Raw genomic sequence first — 20,304 nt, 5'->3', positions numbered from 1 at the left:
CAAGAGTGTGCATCTGTGAAAGGAAACCCTTTTGAGGAGCAGAATTGGGCACGCACAGTCTCCCAAGAAAGACACTGCTCTGCCTGGAAAGGAAGCAGAGAGGAACTACAAACAATTCTTAGTGGAAAAAAAAAAATCTGTATCCCTCTACTTCATGAGCCATATCCCCCTATGAAAAAAAATCACATTACTTTCTTCTTTTAGGTTCAACAATCCAAGCCTCAGTCTTTCCATATAATTGTAGTATCCCAACTATACAAGTAATAATCAACACCATCCCGTATTAGACACGCTAAAGCCAGGCTTATTTTATTCTTAAAATAAAAACAGCAGTAAAGTTGAAGGTTTTGCTCTATTAAAAGACTCCGAAAATAAACATTTCCAGCAAATATCGTATGTAAAGGGCTCTCCCTTTAAGGCCACTCTATCTGGGTTTGCGCCTAGAAGAGCGTCTGCACCCAGCAGAGGTAAGACCGGCTGTCTCACCTTTGGCTAGGGAGGAAGGCTCTGCTGCTGCCTCCTGACCTGCGTTTGTTGCCTCTTTCTGTCCTAAACCCCCTTCACTCCCTGGATCCTGGCAGTTGTCTGTGCCTTCCCTTTGCCCGGCTGCATTGGCTTCCTCCTCCTCATACGCAGCATGTCCCAACAACTCCCCCGCAGCGCTGGTCTCTTCAGGGAGTGGGAAATCGGCACTAGTGGTAGTGGACTCGCTCTCCTCCTGCAGGTTTTCTTCTTCTACTACCGTGATTCCACACATGTCATCAGTCATGCTGGCGAGGCTTTTGCCCTCTGCTACAGAGGTGGCCAGCTCACCCTCACCCTCTGGAGACCTCGAAGTTTGTTCTTGTGGTGCTGACAGCTCTATACCCTCCTTGTCTATCCCATGATCAGCATTCATCTTCTTGCTGGTATCTACTGTTGTAGTAGGAGGCTGTTTGTGATCATCCAGCAATTGGGAGCTGGAGCCCTGGGAATGCAAAGGAGCCTCGGGGTAGGCAGCTGTGGCACGATGCCTTGCTGCCTTGTATCTCTGTAAACATAAATAAACCAACGTGAGAGACAAGCCCAGCCCAGCGACTGTCACTGCAGCGAGAAGCTGGTCCAGGAAAACCTGTACAAAAACAATGGTGAGTGACAGCTAGGATCTGCAGGGGCACAACCTGTCTCAGCAGCTCTCCTGGCCTGGCTGCTGAGGCTTTCAAGCAGAGAAGGGTCAGCTCCTGTCAGAAAAAGTGGTGATATTAAGAAATTTGATTACTTAATGCTGAGTGACTGCATGGCACACGTGTGGCTCCTGAGACAAAAATAATGTTTTGGTAACTGTTAATATCAGACTCAGGACTTTGTAGATACAATAGTGCAAGTGACAGCTCTCACTCCAGCTAATGCCAGGACCTAGCTCTGGACATGTACCCCAGATACACGAGGCTACGCGCTGCCCTTATCCAGAGAGGAGCGGTTTAATGGTCAACAGCCACAGCAAGACTTAAATTGAAAGCTTACGATTTTTCTTTCTGCTGATATAATCGCTGCGATCAGTGAAATTGTTGATAGGAACACTAAGATACCAAGAACATCCTCTTGTTACAAGGTACTGAAGTTGTCTACAGAATCAAGGTAAGCATACTGACAATAAAATGTCTCATTTACACTAGCTACCGTGATGAGCCAGTAGAGGTCTGTAAAGAGATTGAGATGGCTACTAGCCATTTTCAAGCCTGGATTTCTGAAAAACAATGACTCCCAGTTGCTATCTAACATGCAGCAGGAATCTGGTCAAGTCCCAGACACAGCATGAGCTAAGGGAATGAAACAAAGCTCCCTTTCCGCAGCAGCTCCCCCCACCAAATCACTGTCAGCTTCCTGCTAAAAGGTCCCTTGAACTTGCGCTAGCACTAGGCGTGATGATTTAACAGAATGATTTTGAGCACATTAGCTTTCACCAGCCTGAGCAGTGCTCCTGTAGTCTGCAGTGTGAAATTACAGCACGTCAGACAGGCAGCTTTACATTTTCATTTTGTATATCATCGCAGGTTTGTTCTTTCCCTGTTCTCAAATAGTGGAATACGTGTAATATTATAATGCAGCGAGCTAGATTAATCATAATGTTGTACCCGAACGTAATCAAGTGCAAGTGTGCCAGTTTGTTTTCAAAGTGATGCTGTAAACTGCCTCACAGCAGACAATTCTCTGCTTTGAAATCCTCTGTTAGCCTACTCTGATGAGAATACTCCAGAAATTGGAAATGATTTAACTCAGACTGTGATGCAGCCAAGCAGACTAGCTATCTGCCTGCAGATATTAAAGGCTGGACTTCTGCCACAAATAATCCCTGCAGGTCACTCCGGTGTCCATCTGAAAAGCGTCTGATCTCAGCTTTTAAATGGGCCAGAAGGGAGGCATACACGCTGCTGCTGCAGTTTCACTCTATGCTGATCTAAAATAAGCCAGGAAAGCTGCAAGGCCAACTCCTTCATTCCAGAAATGACTAGCTGCAGGAGTGGGAGAGGATGAGCAACCCTCAAGGAACAGCTGTAGTGTTCTCTTGCTTCTTGCCATTCCAAATCCACAGCTCTAAGCGCTGGCAGCAACCCCACCCCTTGCTGGATGCCACAACAGTTGATGGGGAGTAGTTAACTTCTCTGAAGACTAGCAGAAAAACATGAAGATGCAACAACAGCTGGATACACCTGTGGTAGGGAAACAGGTTTGGGGTACTGGCAGAGGACATAGTGTGGGAACCTCTCTTTTCAGAACCAGGGAACGCCGCTCTCCTACGCAAGCAGTGGTCACCAAAGGGAGAGGGCAGAGCCAGTGCAAGTCCTGCATACCTACCACAAGGAACTAATCCAGGCCCCTCGCCCCTAGCAAGTCAACAAGGGTGAACAACAGAGGCAGATTCCAGGCCAGCCCAGTAGGGAAAGCTTCTAGATACGAAAGCAGCAAGGGGCAATACTGCGCCTTTAGGTGGAGCCAGTAAAGCAAAGGAACAGCATCAGCTGGCAGAGCTTTGTGCTAAGGAGTTTGCAAGGAACGTGTAGCATCAGACTGACTGACTTCCTGTTGCAGGCTGACCCTGGGGACCAAACAGACCTCTTACAGCTTGCAGCTTCCATCACGGTGTGCTCTGATGTTCAATTTCCAGATTTCTAAGGTGAATATCTGATTTTACCAGGCCCCTTCATGGATGAATCACACCTTCAATTTCAGCTAAAGGAGCTGTTCCTGTAGTCACTGTAGTATTCCATGAAAAGATGCACATGCATCAGCCTTCTTTAAAATGAACAGCCTCTTTCTGTCTTGTTCTTTCCCCATTTTGACCCACCTGTGATCTGTCTAACAAGGCAAAGAAGAGGCCTAGACTCAACAACAGACTCCACAGGTTCAGCAAACAGAGCAGACACTCTGAGGAAGATTTCCAGCCAGAAACGGGCAACAAGATGACAGCAGCAGTAGCTAGGAAAACAGGACTGGACTGGTTTTAGATTCTAAGGGGTGAATGGGAGACAAGCACAGAGCACACCAGGAGAAAGCTGTGGCACAACGGACACCGAGGATGATGGAAATGAACTGAAGACAAGACAGCTAATGTGGTGGATTCACTGAAGAGACACGCACAGGGGTAACAAATGCCAGGCCATGCAATCGCCAAAGGGTCTAACCTGAAAGTTCTCAAAATGCATCAGGGACTTGCAGTGTGCGAGCCGGGCAGCAGAGTCGCTATGGTAGAATTTGTGACACAGCCTGCAGAGGTAACCTGCGACGGGGACCAGAAAATCCAGGCCTGCGAAACGGGAGGGGAAGGGAAATCACAGATCACATTGAATGGAACTCAAAATAATGAAAGTATGTTAAAAGGGAAATTAAAGGAGGGGAGGGGAGAAGAAGAAGGAAAATTGGAAAGCTTTGCTTCTGTTAATCAGGGGTTTGCAAGATGACTTGCTGAATATCTTGTCTTACCATGGAATGGCTGTGTGCTTGATATTCAGAGAGAAATCTGGCTGCCAGAGCAAAGAAACTACACAGAGCATTAAGGGGAAAAAAGAAAAAAGAATACAATGGAAAACTACAGAGAACATGTGATCTAATGTAATGGGATCAAACCAAGCAGAAGACAGCAGGCGCGCAAGAGGAACACGCAGAGAACATTCACAGCATGAATCATTATTCCATCTGCCACACGATAGTGGAAGGTTACAGCGATATGGAAGATTGGTGTAAACAGCGCTCTCCTTGGGCACAAAACAGCCTCTGCAGAGCTGCCCTCTTCGCAACACAAGTGGCCGTTAGAGGTTTGAAGTCAAAATCGCTTACAGGGTGGGGACGAGAGACAGCCATCTGGAGGCAACGCTGCCCACCAGTCCAGCAACATGTCTGAATAACCACTAGGTAGAGCGTGGGGGTTCTGAAGCAGAGGAAACATGCACAGTTTGGGCTCTGGCAGAGAGCTCGATACTGTCAGTACTGCTCAGTATCTCTGTACAAGCTGCATTTGTGCTGGAAAGTGTTCTAAATCAATATGCTTTCAGGCTCCATCTTTCCAGAGCATCCCTCGTTTGCCACCTAGCTTATTCAGTATTCCTACCCTATTTGTGCCATTTCCTGCCTTGTTAAGATGTCTGGCTCTCACCCTTTCTTCCTCAAAGGGAAAGACAGCTGACAAATATCAATCACAATCTTACATTTTATCACAGTATAAGAGAGCAACTTGGTGTTTTCTCCAGGCAACAGTGACCTGCACCAGTCTGATGCAGATGCTGAAGCAATATGGCCAAAGAATTCATTACAGCAGTAGACAGAGACCATCCTCCCTTACAGTTACAGCATGCGGCTGGAGAAGGCTCTGTGGGCCTTAGCGTTCAACTGTGCTCGCTTACCGTAGGCTGTGTCTGGACAATACTTCTCACTTCCTTCGTAATCCTCCAAAGACACTTCCTTCAGCCCAGTCTGGAAACCAAAAGAACGTTAGTGCCTAGCCAGTATCTATGCCAGTTCCCTTCTTGGGACCTTACATTTTTCTGGTGAGTTTGGGAATAAAACAGATGATTCACACACCAGAGACGGAGTTGCACAGCATATGTTTAGGGCCAGATACAAACCCCAACGGCAGGAGGCCACTTCATTGCAAGGGTTAAAAACACCCCTTACACTCAAAGCCTGAAGTAGCTTAGCCACGTTCCTCCTCTTGGTAACAGCTCTCTACTGGGAAAATGGTATTTATCAAGATAAACCTCCACACATATGTTTGCTATGAGACCAAGCTGCTGCTGGGCTATTCAAAGAGACTATGTCAATGTCTTTGACAGAAATTTGTTCCCTTGAAAACACATCCCTTATGCTCCTCAACAACAAGGTAATGTTTGAAGGCACCAGTAGGAGCTCTCCAGCACAGCAGAAACACCCTTCTGCATCCCAAACATAGTGCCTGGGCCCTCACCATTCCAGGGCCCTCACCCTCCTGCTGTAGGGTGCAAGGTTGACTACACTCTCTAAACCCTGCGCTCAAGCAGACAAGACCAAATAAGTCACAGGAACCCACAGCAGATTCTCAGATAGATCAGTCCTTCTCCATTTGCATGGCATACCTGCTTGGCAGCAGAATCCTCATTCTCTACCAGCACTACATCAAGGTCATCTTCATCCTCACCAATTCCTTCCTCTTCCTCCTCCTCCTCATCATCTTCAAAACAGCCAACAGCATCCACTGTGATCAACTCCTCTGAATCTTCGGGGCTGCCCAACTCCTTCTCTCCCATTCTCACCTGTCAGGTACAGAAAAGAAAGATCAGATCAGTTCCGCACTCTCCATCTAACCAAGGAAGACCCCAGGCTCTGAACAGACTGGATGGGAACTTCAAGCGAGACCCAAAGCCATCTTGTTTGCAGACAAACCCAGCTCCTTGCCCCTTTCTCACTCAATTTCTTTAAGCTGTGACAATTGGAATCCAGACAAAGATTAAAATTAAAAACAGGGTTTGAAGAACTGCATGCCTTCTTTTCATCCCTGCAAGTCTGAGAAGCTGAAAGTTAACCTGCTCTGTAGTGTAGCTGCCTCCAATGTTGCGCAGCTCTCCACTCAGGCAGTATTACCTCTTTGGCTTTCTGTTTGTGCTCGGGGGATTTCATATGCTCCACAAACTTGCGAGGGGTCTTGAAGTGGCGGCTGCAGACAGTACAGAAAGGACGAAGCGAGCGTTTGGCCAGCTAAGGAAAGAAGAATGAGAAGATCTAGTAAGTCACAAGAAGCACCACTCTGAAGAAATGCAGGTAAATCTTTGGCAAAACAGACTCTCAGCCCTGAATCTATAACAGGGAGACCACAAAAAAGTCTTACTTTCAGGAAAAAGAGCTTGCTAGCTCCTATCTGCCAAAAACAGTGGAAAATATGCAAAGCAACACGTTTTGTAAGAGGTGTTCTGGAACTTTTTCCCTAGGAGCCAACAAATACACACACAATAAATACAGTGGGCTGCCTAAATTTTAGCTTGAAAACTTACAGGCTGCCCACCAATTCCTCCATTCAACTGATTAGGTAAGAACGGTAGGCCCTTTCTGAACATTTATTCAGAAAAGTCAAGAATCAAAATGGCCTGAAGCACCTCTATACTGACACAGCACGGTAACTGGAAGTTCAACCCATACTGGTGTCCACAGGCAGCAGGTAGCACAGCAGTCCCCTCAGCAAGAGCGTTACTGGCAGAGCTTTCTGTGCATCTCTCCACTCCTATCACCTCCCCCTTGCTGACTGGGGAGCAGGAGATGCTAGACACTTCCACTCAATCCCCACAAAAGGTCAGTGCAAAGATGACATCTGTGCCATGGCTGTTACCTTGTGTTCCTGGGTCCTGCGATGTTTGATAAGATCCCCTGTGAAGTGTATCTGACAAGTGTTACACCACCGCTGCTGGGTCTCTCTGAAGTGACAATGGATATATCTGTAAGTCACACCTTTTTACATTCTCCACGGAGTACTGCAATTTGCAATCTGTTCTCAGCATTATTTTCCTCAGTATTCCTACCTTCACAGGCTTGGATTTATCTTCTCCCCTTCCCAGCCCCTTACATAGCGGGTATAGCTCACGCTGACAAAAAGGCACTAGTAAGAACAAGTCTCCAATTTGATCTGCTGTATTAAAAACTGCACACCAGGTCAAAAATGCCTTGTTTTCCCCAAAGGTTGTTTAGCTTGGAGAAAAGAAGGCTCAGGAGACCTTATTGTGCTTTTCAACTACCTTAAAGGATGTTGTAGTGAGGTGGGGATCAGGCTCTTCTCCCAAGCACTAAGTGGTAAGACGAGGGGAAATGGCCTCAAGTTGTGCCAAGGGAGGTTTAAGTTGGGTATTAGGAGAAATTTCTTTACTGAAAGGGTTGTGTGGCATTGGAATTGGCTGCTCAGGAAAGTGGTGGAATCACCGTCCCTGGAAGTCTTCAAGAAACATGCAGATCTAGAGCTTAGCGGTGGCCTTTAGTACTAGGTTAAAGGTTGGACTAGATGATCTTAGAGGTCTTTTCCAACCTGAACGTACCCATGATTCTACGAAAATTCACACTGGTATCTTTTATCAAGGAGGAAGGAAGATGCCTGAGGCAGATTAAGGCCCCAGAAACCAGAGGGCTTTTGTACATTATCCTACAATACAGAGGCACCCTCATGCCCTGAGGAATTTTGAAACTCGTGTAGGTCCTTGTTCAGGTTGTGTTCTCTATCTCAGACCAACACTCACCCATCTTTCTCTGCCAGCAACTTCTGCTCCTTCACCATAGGCAGTAGTGAAACAAAACAAACGTTGCTCATGTGCTGAATCTCCCCGAGGCGCTGCTGGTGCTGAATTCCAGCCATGTGGGATTGGAAATTCTAAGAGAAGGTTAGGAGAAAGATCCAGTTAAATGTATTCAAAATACAGAAAATAATAGGCATGAGCTATGCTTTCCATTCTCTTGACTGCTATATAACAATGAAATGGTATAAAAGCTTAAGAGCATGGCTGCCTGTGGATCCACCCACATTTGTTCCCTAGCAGGTTGCCTGCCAGCTCCTCAGAAGAGGTTTACTTTATCTGCACGCCTGTCATCATTTTCTCTGTTCCTCTGGCTAACAAGTCTCCTGCTGCACCCATGGCAGCTGGCCATCAAATTCACTTCTCTTTACAGTCCACCCCAGTCAGACCCGCGGATTTATACCTGCTGACTGCAGCAGTTGGTCTTGCAGATGTAACAGTAGAATTTAAGGACTGATTCAGGGCTGGGATCAGCTGTGCCCACCTCGCAGGTCCAGTGCCCTGGTTTCAGAGCTGTTGTACTGATAGCTCTGCTCTCGCTGCTCTGCTGGATAGTGACTTTCAGTGAACCTCCGGAGCTCAACACCTGCCAAAAGAAGGAATCAAGATTAAGTTCGATCTCTCCGTAGAAGACACTAAAAATTACACCTGCTTTTCAGATGTGACCTAAGCTCTCTATCCCTTTAGAAAGTACATTTAAGTTTGAATCCACAGGAGGCTGATAAGAAAGACTCACATACACTCCTTCTCCCAGCACTGCCAGATCATGACACAGTTCCTGCGTCATGGTACCAGGCCTACTGGTACAGATGGTTGTTTCTACAGCCTCTGTAGACACTGTATGATCCAGTCACTGGAGATGAACAACAAACAATATTGGGTGGTCCCTTGGTAAGGGACACTATCAGCTCAGGCTTTCCTGCAGAACAAAAGGCAACTCGGAACCACACCTGACAGAGGAAAAAACTCATACAAGGACAGGATGAAATGACCACATTTTTAAGCCTCAAACGTCTTCAGTTATGGAAGACTCAAGTCTGGCTCACACCATGGGTTAAATCTTGTCTGCTTTCACAGATTTACAGTGAAAGAGATGGTTTAATGCCTAGCACATGGGCAAGGTATATCATGTAAAAAAAGGCTCTCAGGTTGCTAGGCTAGCTTCACCCACCTCAGCTTTTCCTAGATGTCTTTCAGAAGCATAGACTCTCACTATCTGCTCAAGCCTGCTGTGATGACAAGTCCCACAGCAGCTGCATCTTTCCTACCATCACCCAATTTCCTTACGTCTGTTCTTCAGCAACAAAAGGTGTATTTTTAGCTATGTCCCTTTAATATATAGATTTTTCAGTGGCTTTTTCAATTCAACTTTCCATCTTTCCATATGAGCACTGAACTCAGAGCCGAGCCCAGCATCCAGAAACAGGCAGCAGTAGGTAAGGTACAGGCTAGCAGAGGTACAAAAGCAGCAAGTCAGAGCAGACTGTGCACTAATTGCAGACATATTATGCCTTATTGCTAGGGACGACAGCTTACAGCAGGAGACAGAGCTCCAGACGTGGGTGCCATCTGGTTCCCAGTGGCAACAGGCATCTCTGGGATGGAGGGGGAGGTTGTATGTTCTATAGCACCCCAGCCTGCTTGGAGTGGTGTCTGCTTACCTCAGGAGCTTTTGGTTCCTCAGAGAATTTCCTCTCTTTAGAGAGATCTTCAGCTGCGTACTCCTTTACATTGTCTGTACCTAGGGACAGAGAGTCTTTTCAGATGCCTTAAATCAAAATAGCAATGACAGAAAAAAAAAAAGAAAGCAGCAGGTGAATGAAGTCAGGGAGCTTTCCTCACAGTGCTGCTGGCCATAAGCCCAGCATACAAACCTTTCTCCATATAAATCCTTATTAAAGAGGGAAACTCTTCCCATCATTTGCATTTGCTAGGCAACAGTAACAGTTTTTAGGGGACTGTGTTTGGATTTGGTTCCTGCATTTTCTCAGCACTCACTCAGCAACTCACCATCAGCTTGGCCATGGGTGCTCGACTCTTCCTTGCTGCCTGCTGCATCCTCTAATGCAGACTCTTCAGTCACACTTCAGGGATATCAAGAAAACAACCTTATTTGCCACGTTATAGACCAAGAGATTAAGAAAACACACCAAGGCACAGGCTGGGGCCCAAGCTACCACACTCTCCACTAAACCCCTCTAATCAATAAGCTACTGGAAGAGTATTTCAGGCAGGGATTCAGCAGAAATAAGTGAAAGCAATGCAGAAATACATGAAAACAATGGAGAGCGATCGTTCTAGAAGAGGTCAGAAACAGCAGCCAAATAGACTAGACAAGAAAGTTACAAATGATTCTTTGGATCACTGCCCTCTCCTACTTGAGGCCTGCAGAGAAATAAGCTCATATAGGAAATATTCTTAGTAAGAACTCTCAGAGTTCGTTCCTTTGATTGGTGACCTGCAGGGAAGCTGCAGAACCTGGACATCACTCCAGGTTGCTCTGTGCATGAGGGAACAGAGAGGTTCTCAATTCCATCTTACAGGGATTTCATCATAACAGCCTGTTCTATTTGTATCAGTCATGCTTCATTCCAGAGTCCCTACAGTTCCGCTTTGGGGGGAAGTAGAGCTGTACAGGACACAAATCAGAGGACTTTGCTTTGTTTTCTTTGGTACTATTGATCTACTAAGGAGAAAAAGATCCCGGGGAGACTGCTGAGAAAAAAACGGCTGACTTGCAGAGGACACTCGCTATACTTCACAATGCTTTTCCCCATCTCCCATTTTTCCATCAGGACTAACACCTTCACCATGGCTTGAATGCCTTCTCCCTCAGGCGAGCCCGATACCCCACTTGCCAGTATCCTGCTGCCAACAGGGAACAGCACATTCTGCCCAGGCAAGAATGCAGACTGTGCAGGTACTGAATCCCGTGATCCAAACACACACACACACCCCCACATAATTTATCAGATTGATAAGTGAAAACGTAACTGGGTTATACGGCTATAAATATGCAGCAGGGTTTGGGCAGTGCAAACACGATGAAAACAAGAGTGGCTGGCATTAACATTATTTGTCAAGTGCTGCCAACAGGCTCAACACTATACCACACACAGATGGTGACAGCACTCCAGGGCAAGGGTTTGCAGCCTAAACTGCAAATCTAGGGAGCAATCTAGGGGAGCAAAAGCCATCACAAGCAGGAGCTAAGGAGGAAATGGTATTATATGGATACTTGTCAGGCCATGCTAGAAGAACTGGGTGTTCAAGGAGGATTTGAAGATGAGTGCTTTCTGCACTGGAATGAGGATGTTGTTCCAGGCACACAGATGGAACATAGGAGAAAAAGCAGAAGTGGGAAAAACCTGAAATGAAGAAGGAGGCTGGTATTCCTGGCCAGAGGGAAATGGAACGATGAAACAAGAAATAAAAGTGTGACACCAACGGGGGGAGACCTATTCTCATCTGCAAAGGGCAATATGAGAATGGTAAACTACTTTTTTTTTTTTTTTTTTTCCAGAGAGCTATCATCTATTCATTAAAAGTAAACAGAAACACTTCAAGAAAAGCTAAGGAGTGATCTATTCTAACTAAATACCAGCCATAAGTTACACATCAAATCTGGCAGTCCCTAGCTACTGCTTAGGAGAGGATTTTCCTAATAGCAGATTTGCTGCAGTGAGATCTGTCATTCCTCAGACTTGATTCCTTTTTTTTTTTTTTTTGAGTATATGTAACAGGACTTTGATTAATACCCTACTAAATATTAATGTAATTAAAATTAAATTAGCTTTGGCAAACAGATTATCAAAACATATGCTCAAATGCATTTGACTTAGCTTTAATTGAATTTATTCACTTTCTTGCTAATTTGCAGTCCATAATTCACAATGGTCCCTGCTCACGTAATATTTATCAGTCTTTAATGTTTTACATGATGGAAGTATTATCATAACATCAAAGTAATCCTGGGATATTCTCCCTAAAGCTAGCCATTAATCTCTAATCTACAGATGGGAAACAGAGAGGTGAGGAAACTTGTCCGAAACCACGCGGTGAATTGTTAACAGGGAAGATAAGAGGACCCAGGAGCCCTGACTCATAGTCATTAACATATGTCAGAGAATTCTCAAATCAATGCCTCCAGAAATCTTTATTCACTTCCTCCTCTTCTCCCCCCGCACCAGCTCACAGTGACAGTTCTGGGAGAGGTACAGCACCATGCAGATGGCACGCGGCGCTCTGTAACGTGCCTTCCCACTAGATGGCAATGCAGCCTTGCCTGTGCCTTCCTGCACCCTCTGGAGAGGCAGGGAGTGCCAAGATCGGCCTGCAACGGCCAGCTCGCCTGTGTGCTGCACAGCCCTTGCAGATAATAGGATTGCCTTTGTTTATTTTTACCCAACAGCCAGGGGTACTGGCAAAGATGATTTTTGCAGAAGGGATACAGAACTCAACGCCCATGAATATGGGCTTGGATACCAGGGCGTACTGATTCTCATCCTCTCCTATGCCCACAGTACCTAAAGATATCCCAAGGCTTTCTTCTCTGCTGATACCTGGCCGCTCATTTCTCTTTTTGGCAGTTAGGCAAGAGGTTTAGAGAAATATATCATCCCGGATCTCAGCAAGCATCACGAGATTTTCACTATCATTTGAAATACCTCCTGAATGCCAGATACCAGGCCAGTACAGTACTGCCCAAAATTAGACAATACTTCTAAAGCCTGTAACTATTTCAATACCCCATTCAATAAATACCTCTTCAGTCTTTTTGCTGCAGGCTCAGCGTTCAACACAGATTCTGTTGGAGTTCTTGGTTCTGCAGGAACACAGAAGATCTCCTTAGCAAAGCAAACCACGCCACCATGCCAAACCACGCCACGCACATTCCCTAACTGAATGGTCACTACCAAAAACAAAATCCCCTCTATTTTAGAGCAAATAATACTATACACTTGCTTATTCTGAATTTGAGAATTGTAGCAACAAGGTTAGATAATTCAAGACATTCATGACCTAAGAGATCCAAGTTTTATTGCAGATGTCAGTAAGAAGTGTGGTCCAGAAAGAAATCCATGCTTATATCTACTAACTGTCCTACACCTAGGTGACAAGAGCCCAGACCACTGGAACATTAGCATATGTCAAGTTGCATAGCCGTCTGACAGCAACCATTTACTCAGGTAACTTTCCCCACCACATACACACTGGCCATAACCTCACCATGTTCCTGCATTTTTGAGTATTAAGAAAGAATATTCCTACTTCTGTATTGTACAGACACTGCAAGAGATTCAGTGCCAGTTCTGACAAGTGCAGCACTCATTCAACTCATCTTTTCCTTAGCAAGTTGATTGGGACTGGTTCTGCTTCATGTTTTTAACTCCACGAGACGTTCGATTCAGCATGAGTAAGGCAACGTGGAAGTTTTAATTTCAAACCAGTTCTCTTTTCTCCCCCCCATCTCAAATGGAGCTCATTGTCAAGATGACTTCTGAGAGGTTTTCATGCAAGAGATATGGAGCTGGCTTACAAATACCAAAAATATCCAGATAAAAAGTATATATAAAAAGCACCAAAAGCAGAAGGCCACAACAAATGATTTCGGTATTTACAATTAGACGAAAAGGTAAGACTAAAGCCATCCCATGTCTTTGCTGCAGGAATAGCCATAAGGAGTTCACTGTCTGGAAGCATTTGTTTCACTATAGGCTCACCCTTACCTGTGGATGGAGAGTTGTTGTTCTGCTCTGACCCTGCTTGCGCTTCCTCTGGGATTTCCATTTTCTCATCACCTTGTGTCTGAGATGAAGAGCCTGCATCTAGTTCCCGCTTCCTGTCGGGGACCCTCTGGAAGTCCTGCAACAGGCAAAGAGTCTCTAGAGAAAGGACAGTCCATGTGTGGAAGTCTACCTTATCCAACAGAATGGGAACAAATAACAAAAGCTTATCTAAGAGGAGAAGTACTGGGTCAATTAATGTGAAACAAACTTCCAAGACACAGAGGTCTTAATGGTGGAAGCTGAGAATGTTCAATTTTTTCTAGCATTTTCAAAAATACTAAAAAATTTTTGGAAATTAAGTTTTTACAAAATCCACATGACCACATATAATTCTGACCTTAAAAGGGAAAAACAGCCCAAAAAGGCTGCAGGTCATGCATTGACATGCAGGTCAATTGGGAACACCAAACTGCTCTGAAAGGCTGAAGGGGTAGAAACTCTGACCTCTGTAAATCAAAGTACTCAGCCAAGATTTCTTTTACTGTCATTACTTTGAAGTTGGTACCTCTAAAGTCTCCTTTTATTTTGTATCTAAACTGTTGTGCTATGTGGAATTTTCTGTCCTGGGCAAGAACAGACAAAAGACATTAGCATCATAAATGTAAATATCGGCCACAAGAACTTTAGGGATGGGCTTGTTTCTGCATTACTTTGTCAGCAGTATGGTGCAAAAACAGTTTTCACTGTGAAGTTCTCTCCTTTTTGTTCTTTACCTGCCATACAGTCAACCACTGAGAGCGCAAAAGGAGCACAAAGCTCCTAAACAGTTGGAAGCTACAAGCTCACCTTGCGAAACATCCGGTTCTGCCGCTGGAAGGGAAGGCTGGGGAAGCCCAGGCGAGTCGGCTTTAATGAGACCCCAACAGGTGGTGGCCCTAGGAGGGAATGTCTTGTAGCCTGAGGAAAAAACTGCTGCAGTGCTGGGGCTGTCATGTTAAATCCACGCAAGTTTCCTACAAATACAAACACACAGCACATCACCACCCTGAGGCATGCAAAGTGGAGAGAAAATCTTCCCCCCATACAAGCAACAGGGAGAGAAGGGAAGGGCTCTTCCACATGAGACACTGGACTGTCCTGGGTGCTGTATGAACAATCTGTGCTCTACCCTTTTTAGTCCCCATAGAACAATCTGATGTGATAGCAACCATTACTATATATTGGGCTATTTAATTCCAATTGTCACTGCAGGCTAAGATCATTAGAGCAATTATCTAATCTAAGCACACCAGTGCTTGTGTTTGCAAGAAAACAAGTCTCGTTTTACAGAAATTCTCTGTAAAAAAAGAAGAATTTATCTCACATTTGTGCAGCTAGCAGCTCACGTCATACCACAGATGCTATTTAACACTGGCCAGCATTTCATTTAAAACAACACTGGACTTTTCAAACAGAGATTTGACAGTCCTCTCTGCCACCTGGTTATCAAGCCAGCTCAACATGTCAAGCTAAACTGAGACACTTGAGATGCTGCCATTTCCAATTATAATGCTCTGCTTTCTGAACAGTTCTCTTCAGCATCCACAGACCATTAACAGTCTCAACAGTCCCTTACAAAGGCGTTCCCCCATTTCAGGGGATAAGGGAATCGAAGTGTACAGATGCCTCGGCCCCACCCTGAGAAGCTGTCTACCATTCTGGGAACCTGGACTTAGACTGCAATTTTTTACTTCTCACTTGAATAAGTGCATATTCCAACTGCTGAGCTGTTAAAACAAGCTAGAGAAGATTGGAGACAGGCACCCAAAATCTGAAGTCAAGCTACATTGCTTAAAGCCTGGGCTGCAACAGGGAACACACCCTGTTTGTCTTCAAAAGTAATCTAATCTCTTATTACTTATCAAAAATAATATCTTACTGTAGAAATATGTAGCTGTATTAAAAAAACAACACACCTATAAGGCAAGAAATCATCTGCTGCTCTTGCTTTAGTACCTGTAAAGAACCATGCATACATTTCAAAGTATTCATTTTTCTTCCTAATCCCACTGCTGAAGCAGTGTGCAGCCAATAAATTATTTATGCTGGTGTTTCCCAGGTACAGAAATACTACAGCACCAGATATTCTTACACGTAACCCAAATGCGAAATGACCCCCAACAATTCAGATCCCTACGAAGGACCACGACGAACATTGCATCTGTACATCACGTTACCTACGGCTAGCTGGTACAGGGTACTGAAAGAGAAGTCACAACGCAACTCAGCACATAGAGGTGAAGAGGGACAACACCAAAACAAAGTGCCGTAGAGTGTTCATTAATAAACCTTCTCCTGCTCTCAGATCTAATTTGCCTCAGGTCCTTGGCATACTATTTAAATATGACTTCTCAATAAGAGGTTTTGTTTTAGAGAAAAGGCCAGACTAGGCTAACATTCAATGTATCAGAAAGGAGAATGACTGACTAAAGCACAGTCAGACTATTTTCCCCTGACACAAATGTATGCATCAATCTCCAGCATGTGGCTTGTTCTTCATTACTGCTAGTTTCCCTACAACCTGACAGAGGACTGTAGAGAGCCACTGGGGTCACTAGAGAGCCCTCTTGCTAAATGGGCAAGAGAACAAAAGGCAAGTTAACAACATGCAGAATAAATCTATTGTCTTCACATCAGGGCACGATTCACACAGGAGAGAAAATTTCTAAGCTTTAACCTAAACTAGTAACATTAAAACTGTCCCAGGTAAAGATCTTTTGTGTTGAAAACACATATCAGGTTAAGACAAAAATAAAAACATAGCTTTATTCCTAATGTCTTTAGGTTAGCAATGCTCTTATTAAGGCAGCTTCATAAATTTGTTTTGAAAATACATCAAAAATCCACTTCTGGAAATATAATGATGTTGCCCAATCCCAGTGATATTACCCACCATGTCAGTCATTTCAGGGAATCAAAATTTCACACAACAATTGAAACCCAAACCATTTTTCACCACAATATGCTTTATTTGTTTGTATTCCACTGAGCTTGAACAAAGACAAGCATCTATTTTTGCAAACGAGGTTAGTGTAATGTAACAGAAAATGAAATAAATTGGTTAAGCCTCCCAAATGAGACAAATAAATAATAAAAATGTAAGTATTTTCTCTAAATATATTGGTGGAAAAATACTCCTCCCACCAAGTCTAAGAGGGAAGGTGTTTCCAGTGCACATATTTAACATTAACCTGATAGCTTCTAGTGCTATGCCCAGTTGTGAACGCTTAGGCGCATGGGATTTTCATCAGCTGAAGAACCTCTGTGATGTGTGCTATGGACAAATTTGAAGAGGAGAAAAAGATGACAGAGAAATGCCAAATACAAAGACTGCAATGGTTCAGCAAGAAATAGCCACACTATGGTTTCAGTCCATGAAGGGTGATAAAATAACTCCAGTAAGAAAGCGTCTCCCATAACGACAGTACCTTGCATCTGTTGCATGAGTAAGGCCCGCTGAAGCATAGGATTGGCATTGAGAAGCGATGGTTGATTTGTTGCACGTAAGCTCAGCATCTGTTGCTGTTGCGGTGGTGGTGGCGGCAAACCCCTGGAAAAGAAGGTATTAATCATAAGAATCCAATAAAAAACATACCCTTCATTTTCAGACACCTAACAAGTACAAAACAGAGGAGCAAAGAACAGCTGAAATGCTCATATACATGCATGAAAAGATACCGTACACCAGCACTGTATCCGCTTTCTTCCACTCTCCTGGAATTTCCAAAGCTGACAGATTGTCTATCAAGGAATTTGAGGTCAGAGAGAACTCCTTAGCACCGAGCCCACATAAAGCCTGTCAAGCAGCATAAAAAAAGCCCAGGAGCTGACTGCAGTTCTACAGAATTATGCAGCAGCTCTTCAGCAGAAACTAGCGATCTAGATCAGCAGCTACATTTAACAACAACAACAAAAGTTCTAAAAACCAGGGAGTTTTCTCAGTAGCTTAAAGCACATTTTCCGAAATCTACGCCTCCTACACAGAGCCAGACAGGTCAGAATTGTAAATGGTGCCCCCTAACTGCAAGAACAGGACGATAAAATAAAGCACAGCCTTCGTATTTAAAACACGAGGAGGAAGAAGTGAGCTGAAAAGGACTCTCCAATCCTAAGGAGGGTGGAGCAGGCATGAGACAAAAGTCTGAAGAAACGGGCACGCATTTCTTCAGGCGATTGCAAGGTCAGGCCCACCTCTAAAAACGACTGCTGACACAGCTAAATCTGTCACAGGGCTGTAAACAGGTACAAACATGGATCAAAATAACCATGCTGACAAAAAACAACCCCTTGACAGATTTTACAGCAGCTAATCTTCACATTTCCTGCTCTAGATTGTTCCAGCCTCAGAGCGAAGAAATTTATGCTAGAAAAAACATACTTTTAAAGGTACGAGATGCATCCATGCTATCTCACAGCCTCATATTTGCATTTTAAGGGCAGCTTTGGTTACAGTTTTAGACATACAAAAATGGAAGATTTAGGGAGATGAATATTTCTAGAACAGAAAGATTCCCATGTTTCTCTCATAACCATATGCTTTATATGGATAAAGTCATTTTTTATAATGTATTAAATAAGGAATTAACTTTGCTCTTAAATTCACATCCTCTTGCTGTGAATTTCCAGAGCATAAGGCTTTACAGAGCACAGTAACTGCAATTAAATACATCATTTCAGAGATTTTTTATTAGTTTAATAAATCTCAGCTCATCAGGGACAACTGTTTGAACCAAAACAGCTATTTTCTCTCTCGATTTTTTTTTTTTTTTTAGGAAACCCTGTTTATTTTCTTTAAAAAAAAAAAATCTGGCAGGCATTATTTGTCTTCTAACAAACAAAACGCAATTTTCTCCCCACACACGCCCCATAATGCTCAGTCATATCCCCAGCCGTTGTGCCACTGCAGAAACAAGTTGCCTAAACAGCATCCACTAACCTCGCCCTGACCAGGAGACCCAGGGAGAAAAAAAAAAAAAAAAAAAAAAAAAAAAACAACTGAAGTTCAACCACCGTAATAATTTTTTTATAAAAATACAATACTGAAGTGTGCATCTTTATTCAACAAGGCTCAGCGAGGTGCATGGACACGTTTCGGGGGGAAGAAGCATTTTTTAGTGAACTCCCCGCTGGCTGAGGAGCGCCCACCCCAGCGCTCCTCGCTCGCTGCGAGGGCAGCCTCTTCCCTTCGGAGCCTCTTCCCTTCGGAGCATCTCGCTTTATTCGCTCAACCCCAGGGCATTTTACATCCCCTCAGGGATTTCAGCGCCGGGAGCAGCCCTGGCAAGCTGATACCCATCTCCCAAAACGCCGGCTGAAGGGAGCGGGAGGGTCACGGAGCACCCGCGGCCCTTCGCGCCCCCGGGGCCCGGCTCCTCACGCCTCAGCCCGACCCGCCCGGCGGCGCGGCCTCCCCACAGCGGGCTGCCGGCCCTCAGCCCTCGCCCCCCCGGCTCCCTCCCTCAGGAATCACCCACATCCCCCTCAGCACCCACACCCCCCTCAGCACCCCCGGCTCCCCTCCAAGCCTCCAAGGCCTCCACCAGCGCCCGCCCCCGCCTCTCTTTGTCGCCTTCCCCGCCGGGGGAGGGCGAGGAGGGACGGAGGCGAGCGGTCCCCCGGGCCAGGCCCGCGATCCCCGGCCTCGCGTAGCGGCGCTTACCGGCCTCCCTGCTGCGCCGGGGGATGGTGGTGATGGTGGTGCTGCTGCTGCTGGAGGAGGTGCTGGAGCTGCAGCAGCTGCTGCTGGAACTGCTGCTGGTTGAACATGGCTGGGGAGCCCCGAGCGGGGCGAGCCTGAGACAAAACACGGGAGGGCGAGGGAGGCACCGGCTGCGGGACTGGCGCCTACCAGCCCAGCAGCCATTGAGCAGGGGAGCCGCCGCCGCCGCCGCCGCTGCCGCCCATTCATTCACTGAGCCGATCCCCCCCTTCCTCCTCCTCCTCCTCCTCCTTCTTCTTTCCCCCGGGGTCATCGCAAGCAGCAGCCCGTGGAGGAGGTTTCCAAACCCCACCTCCTAAAAACACACTCTCCTCACCCTCCCCTCCTCGCCGAGCCCGCAGCGCTCCCCGCGCCCCCCTTCTTCCCTTCCCTTCTCCCTTCCCTTCTTCCCTGCCCTCCAGCACTCACATCGCACCCCGGGGCTCTCACCGCTCCCCACCAGCCGCCTCCATCTTCCCGCCGGGGACAATAAACCACCTGCCCGGCCCCGCTCCCCGGCCCAGCCCGGGCAGGAGGCAGCTCCTTCTGGAGGGCTGGAGGACCCAGCCGCTCCGAGAGGGCGTCCCTGCAAGGCTTGCATCACCCCCGGAGCCTCCTCTCACATCGCCCCGGCTTGCAACACCTCCATTTCTCGTCCCCCGCACAGAAGCGGGGTCCCTCGGCTCTCGAGAGGGCTGGGAGGTGATGGGCACCATCTGTCCAGGGCTGGGGCAGGAGGAATTTTCAATAAGCGGCTGAAGAGGAAGAGCATATGGTAGCCGACTACATTGCTTTTCTGCCTTTTTTTTTTTTTTTTTTTTTTAACCCCCTTTTTGTTTGTTTGTTTTTTAATAGTCCAGGGGAATCTTTGGTAACCGTCTCACTGAAGAGATGGGTGAGGAAAAAAAAAAAAAAACAACCAACAGCCTCAGGCCGTTTACTGTGGTCACATCTTGGCAAGCTTGTCGTGAGAACCTGGAAGAAAAACAGGGACTTTTGCAATGTTATTCTGTGCTGTAGGCTGAGATGACTTTTCTAGCAGGTCCATCCACTTTTTAGC

At 45.8% G+C, this 20,304-nt stretch overlaps 1 protein-coding gene and 1 long non-coding RNA gene across 7 annotated transcripts; one reads left to right on the top strand and one right to left on the bottom strand.

Moving 5' to 3' along the window:
- Positions 1–283: 283 nt before the first annotated feature.
- CIZ1 (CDKN1A interacting zinc finger protein 1) lies at positions 284–19,906 on the bottom strand. Of its 6 annotated transcripts, none has more exons than XM_035341387.1 (16): positions 19,674–19,901; positions 19,206–19,339; positions 16,975–17,096; positions 14,354–14,520; positions 13,508–13,643; positions 12,543–12,603; positions 9,789–9,862; positions 9,440–9,519; positions 8,182–8,364; positions 7,725–7,855; positions 6,830–6,914; positions 6,091–6,204; positions 5,586–5,762; positions 4,878–4,947; positions 3,663–3,784; positions 284–967 (listed from the first exon to the last, which is right to left on the bottom strand). In XM_035341387.1, the coding sequence occupies exons 2-16, from the start codon at positions 19,310–19,312 to the stop codon at positions 425–427; spliced, it is 2,172 nt and encodes a 723-aa protein (XP_035197278.1). In that variant the 5' UTR covers positions 19,313–19,339; positions 19,674–19,901; the 3' UTR covers positions 284–424. The 6 variants fall into 6 exon arrangements, with proteins under 6 accessions (XP_035197278.1, XP_035197275.1, XP_035197276.1 ...); XM_035341384.1 differs by having other exon boundaries at positions 284–1,030; positions 19,674–19,898; XM_035341385.1 differs by lacking the exon at positions 19,674–19,901 and having other exon boundaries at positions 284–1,030; positions 19,206–19,564.
- Positions 19,811–20,143, top strand: LOC118175310. The gene is made up of 2 exons (XR_004754939.1): positions 19,811–19,946; positions 20,100–20,143. It is a non-coding gene; the product is annotated as an uncharacterized LOC118175310 (long non-coding RNA).
- The last annotated feature ends 161 nt before the right edge of the window (positions 20,144–20,304 follow it).

The sequence above is a fragment of the Oxyura jamaicensis genome, chromosome 17 (assembly GCF_011077185.1).
Source record: "Oxyura jamaicensis isolate SHBP4307 breed ruddy duck chromosome 17, BPBGC_Ojam_1.0, whole genome shotgun sequence".
In the NCBI taxonomy this organism is placed as follows: Eukaryota; Metazoa; Chordata; class Aves; order Anseriformes; family Anatidae; genus Oxyura; species Oxyura jamaicensis.
This window is presented reverse-complemented; position numbering and strand designations above follow the sequence as displayed.